Raw genomic sequence first — 5,563 nt, forward strand, 5'->3', positions numbered from 1 at the left:
CTTTATCACCCACTGACTCCATCTTTGTATTATATTATACCATTATATTCCTATCTTTCCTGTGTCCTGTCTATATATGCTCCTTCTAACAGCTCTGATAAATGAGAAAGTTCATATGAGTTATCAATATCTTCTTCCCATGCAGAAATACAAACAGTTCAATATCATTAAGTTCCTCATAGTTAGTCCTTCTCTTCTATCCCCTCTATGTTCACCAGAGTCCTGTACTTGCAGATCAAACTTTCTGTTCAGCTCTGTTTGTTTCAATAGCAAAATTTGAAAGTCCCCTGTTTCATTGAAAGTCCATCTATTTCCCTGAAAGAGGATGACCAGTTTTTCTGGGTAGTTGATTCTCAGTTGTAAACCAACATCTTTCACCTTCTGGAATATCATATTCCAATCACTGTGAGCCCTTAATGTAAATGGTGCTAGATCATGTGTAATCCTGACTATGGAGCCTCGGTAGTTGAATTTTTTTGTTTCTGGAAGCTTTGAGAATTTTTTCTTTGATTTTGGAATTTGGAAATTTGGTTATAATATTCCTGGAAGTTTTTTGTTGGGGATCTCTTTCAGGGTGTGATTGGTGAATTCTCTCATTTTCTATTTTACCCTCAGCTTCTAGGATATCAGGGTGATTTTGGTGTATTTTTTCTTGAAAAATGGAGTCTAGGCTCTTCTTCAGATAGCCCAACAAATTTTTTTGTTTTCATTTTTTAGATTTTGCAATGCAATGGGGTTAAGTGGCTTGCCCAAGGCCACACAGCTAGGTAATTATTAAGTGTCTGAGGTCTGATTTGAAGCCAGGTACTCCTGACTCCAAGGCCGGTGCTCTATCGACTGTGCCACCTAGCCGCCCCTAGCCCAGTAATTTTTGAATTATTTCTTCTGGATGTGTTTTCGAGGTCAGTTGTTTTTCCAATGAGATATTTCACATTTTCTTCTAATTTTTGACTTTTTTTGGAAGATTTTTATTTCTTCCTGTGTTTTGTGCAAAGTCATCAGCTTCCTTTACTTCCATTTTGCATTTGAAGGAGTTATTTTCTTCAGAGCACTTATTTATCTCCTTTTCCAGCTGGCCAGTTCTGCTTTTTAAGGCATTCTTCTCCTCATTTGCCTTTTGTTTTACTTTTTCCATTAGGCCTAAACTGGTGTTTAACATATTTTCTTCAGTATTATTTTGTATATCTTTCACCAAGCTTTTGATTTGGTTCTCATGATTTTTCTGCATCGATCTCATTTCTCCTCCCAATTTTTCCTCCACCTCCCTTAATTGCTTTTCAAAGTCTATTTTGAGCTTATCCACAGTCTGAGCCAATTTTCTATTTCTCTTGGAGGTTTTGGATATGGAAACTGATTTTCACAAAATCTGAGTATGTGTTTTGATCTTCCATGGCACTAAAGAAATTCTCTATGGTCAGATTCTTCTTTTTACTGTTCTTTACTAATTTCCTCATCCCAAGACAAATTTACATCACTTCCAAGGCTTTGGGGTTGTTTTGGGGGAGGGACACCCCACTGGTACCTTTATTCCTCCTAGGTTTTATACTCTTTTCTCTGTGCTTTGATATGTAGATGACCACAGCACTATCCTCTACCCTGGGGCTACAAGGAGAGATCCAGCTTTGTTACTTTGTAAGGAAGCCCAAACTGCAATATCTGATTGTTGGCAAACAGCAGAGAAATCTCTGCAGACTTCCCTTAGCATTTCTGGAGGGACAGGCTGTTTTGTCCAGATTCTCCCTGCAGTTTCTGTGACTGGTGTTCCCTCACTCCATACTCATTCTGGTGTAGCAGTTTCCTCACTGCCCCTTCCAGCTGGTGCCTTTGATCTCTCGGCTGCACCACAGTTTTTTTCCCAACTCCTGGTCCTGGTGAAACACACCTTTCCTGCAGAAATTCTAAATTATCTTGGACTGGGAAAATGCAATCACTCAGTGTTTCTGTGGGTACTGCCCCTCTAAATTTTGGCTAGAGACATCCTTTGTTGTGGAGGGTTTGGGGGTTGGAGTTCTCGGGAAATGCTGCCTTCACACCACCATCTTGACTCTGCCTTTGTTTACTTTTACAACCCGACTACTGTGATAATATTTTTCATCAATACATATTTTATCTATATTAAATAACTTGCTTTCTCAATGAGAAAGATAGAGATGAGAGGAAGATAATTCAGAATTCAAAGTTCTAAATGTGTATGTTGAAACTTATTTTTGCATTAACCTAGAAGAAAATAAAAAGAAATAAAATAAAACAATCATAAAAGGCAGAATTACATTTTCATGATCTTCTTGGTTTCTTTTATGGGTCAAAAACTGAAGCAGGTGTCTACATAGCCTGGAACAGGAAGATGGCACTGTGAATTCACTTTACATCTGAGTTCCACATTGCCACTGTATTCAATTTCTTCAGACAGAATATTTTGTTCTTTCTGGCCTTAGAATCTGTTCCTGGAGGGAAAGAAAGGTTCATTCTGATCTTCTCAGTTCATTGTTTTAGTAATAGTATCTCAGAAAAGCCTATAAATGAAATAGATCATTTTTCCCATGAACTTTACCTACTTTTTGAATTGGATGAACACATTGATTTGAGATACTTTAGTTCTTTTATTATTTCTACTCTTCATATTTTTTCATTTCATTTCAGTTGCAGGCCTCAGAAGTATTACTACCTAAAATCACAACTTCTCATGTTCTGCTTATAATCATCATTCCTGATAGAATTCTTAATCAATAGGTGCTGGAGAGAATAATCCTCTTTTCCCACATTTTCCTTATGGCTATTTTGACTTCCACATTCTTCAGACTGTAGATAATGGGGTTCAGTAGTGGTGTCACCATGCTGTACTGTAGAGAGATAACTTGCTCCAGGATAGAGCCTGTAGCAGGGCTTATATATAGGCCCACACCTGTCACAAAGAACAGAATCACAACCATCACATGGGAGGAGCAGGTAGAAAAGGCTTTGCTTCTACCTGAGGCTGAATTGATCTTCAGGATGGCAGAGATAATTCTAGCATAAGAAAACAGAATGGGGAGGAAACAGCCAAAGCCAATGAGGAACATCGTCATGAATAATATCATCTTGTTAAGGAAGAGATCAGTGCAGGAAAGAGGTAAGAGCACAGGCAACTCACAACTATAGTGGTGAATGAGGTGGGAGCCACAGAAGTGTAGCCTCAACAAAGGCAGAGTGTTGAGCAAGGAATTGATGACTCCAAGTATATATGATCCACAGGCCAGAAAGACACAGAATCGTTTGCTCATCACCATCAGATAACCCAGAGGGTTGCAGATGGCTGAGTAGCGGTCATAGGCCATGGCTGAGAGGATAAAGGCTTCAGATGAACCAATGAAATATATTAAACCAATCTGTATGAGGCATCCACTGAAAGAGATGGTGTTGTCCTTGGCTAGGAGTATTTGAATCAATTTTGGTGCCATGACTGAAGAATAAAAAATATCAAAAATGGATAAATTCACCAAGAAGAAGTACATAGGTGTGTGCAGGTGAGAATCCATCTTGATGACTGCCATTATCAAAAGGTTCCCAGTCAAAGTGAGGAGGTACATCAATAAGAAGATGAAGACAAGAACATAATGGATGTGGAGGCTGCTGGGAAATGGTAGAAGAATGAATTTTGTATCTGTGGTCTGATTGCTTGGCATCATTTATTCAGACAAATCCCTTCATGCAGAATAGGAAACTATATCAACCAGTGAACTAACAAGTCTTTAGTTACTAACTAGTAGGTCTTCAACACTATGCCTAACATTGCAGAGTAAAATTAAAGACTTGAAAATGTATTTTCTGCCTTCTGGTGGGTATGATCTTTGTGAGGAGACAGGGACAGAGGAAATATATATATAAGACAAGAAAAATAGTTATAAGGCAAAAAACACAAACTGGAATTTAATTATTAAGTTGGGATATCAATATTCTGTGCACTGGAGAAACAGAAAGAAGTAAAGAACAGTAAAGGTTGTACTTGGTCAGGAATCACTGGCATTATAGAGAAGGGAGAATGAATTGAATTTAGTGCTGTGGCATTGTATTTTCTTTGTTATAGTACTCCATTGCTACGAATGTAGAATCCTTGGTTCTTTCCATGTTCTCCTGAATATATCTTGCAAAGAGAGTTCTAATTTATATTAGTAGATAAAATGCCTCAATGGGAGATCTATAGTGGTTTTCCTGGTAAAAATAAAGAAACAAACAAAAATGTACAAAGAAATTAATTATTTTTCTCTCAAAACTGAATTCTTACCCTAACGTTTCTTTCCTGCCCTCTCTCCCTTTAATTTTATTCTTCTTTTCTCTTTCTTTTTTCATATCTGGTTAGAAAAATCCTACTCATTGAAGTCCTCCATGCCACCTAGGAAGCATTAAAGTGGAAATTGTCATTCACAATCTTTGATGGTATTTTACTCATAATTAGGAATAACACATAGTAAATTCTACTTTACATTGTAATTATTCAATTATATATCAAGTCTAGGGACATCTAGGTGGACAGTGGATAGAGCACTGACCCTTGAATCAAGAGGACATGAGTTCAAAAACAGCCTCTGACATTTAATAATTATCCTGCTGTGTGATCTTAGGCAAGTCACTTAATCCCATTGTCTTGAAAAAAAAAGAAACAAATAATAAAATAAATTATTTAATTAGATTTCAAATCTGAAACTAGAGAACAATCTCCTCAAGGACAAAGATCATATCTTATTCATATTTTTCATTTTCACCTCGACTGTGTGTAGATTTTATCTGTATAGATATTTTTAAAATGTTGAATTGACTACTGGGCAATAACTGAATTACTCATTCTAATTAAATTCTGCTTTAGCTATTATCATATATACTTTCCAAAGCTAAATATTATGCAACAATTTTTTTTTGAAATTAAAGATGACAATTTTCAGTCAAGCTGACCAAATAATAAATTGCAGGAACACCATCTTCCTCCCATTGCTAATGAAAATTCTCAAATAGAAACAACACAAATAAGAAAAATGATTACAAGCTAAAACAAGTCAAAGTAGAAAATGAACTATATCAAGAAAATTTTTATATAAGGACTATGATGGTACAACTGAAAATAAAAGAAAAAACTAAAGCATCAGAAGTAAAATACATGAAAAAAGAAACAACATAAGGTATCTGCAGAATTGTCTTCAAAGTTAGAAATGATTCAGATAAACTAAGAAAAAGGTGTAAAGAAAAGAAAAATCATAAGATCAAAACCAAAAATGATCAATTAGAACGTAAAAAACCAGAAAAGTAAAAGAAGCTAGAATTAAAAGATCCTTAAAATGACCAGGAAAAATAGTGAAGAATATTGCCAATTTGGTCAGGAACCACTGATAAAAATAGAAACATGAATACACACACATGCATGCGTGCATGAACAAACATAGACACACACACACACACACACACACACACATAAGAATTCCAAAAGAAAATATATTTTCCATAGTAAGAATCAAAATGATGGAGACTGTATAATAACTGAAATCAAAGTTGCAAAAATGATGGAATTAGTTAAACATCTGAAAAAATTATAGGT

General features: G+C 35.8%; 1 protein-coding gene across 1 annotated transcript; it reads right to left on the bottom strand.

The window, feature by feature from the left end:
• Window positions 1-2,723: 2,723 nt before the first annotated feature.
• LOC141512171 (olfactory receptor 5BS1-like) lies at window positions 2,724-3,662 on the bottom strand. The gene has a single exon (XM_074221020.1). It carries the CDS (start codon window positions 3,660-3,662, stop codon window positions 2,724-2,726), a length of 939 nt encoding a protein of 312 aa, XP_074077121.1.
• Window positions 3,663-5,563: the final 1,901 nt, after the last annotated feature.

Source organism: Macrotis lagotis, chromosome 2, assembly GCF_037893015.1.
Source record: "Macrotis lagotis isolate mMagLag1 chromosome 2, bilby.v1.9.chrom.fasta, whole genome shotgun sequence".
Lineage (NCBI taxonomy): Eukaryota > Metazoa > Chordata > Mammalia > Peramelemorphia > Peramelidae > Macrotis > Macrotis lagotis.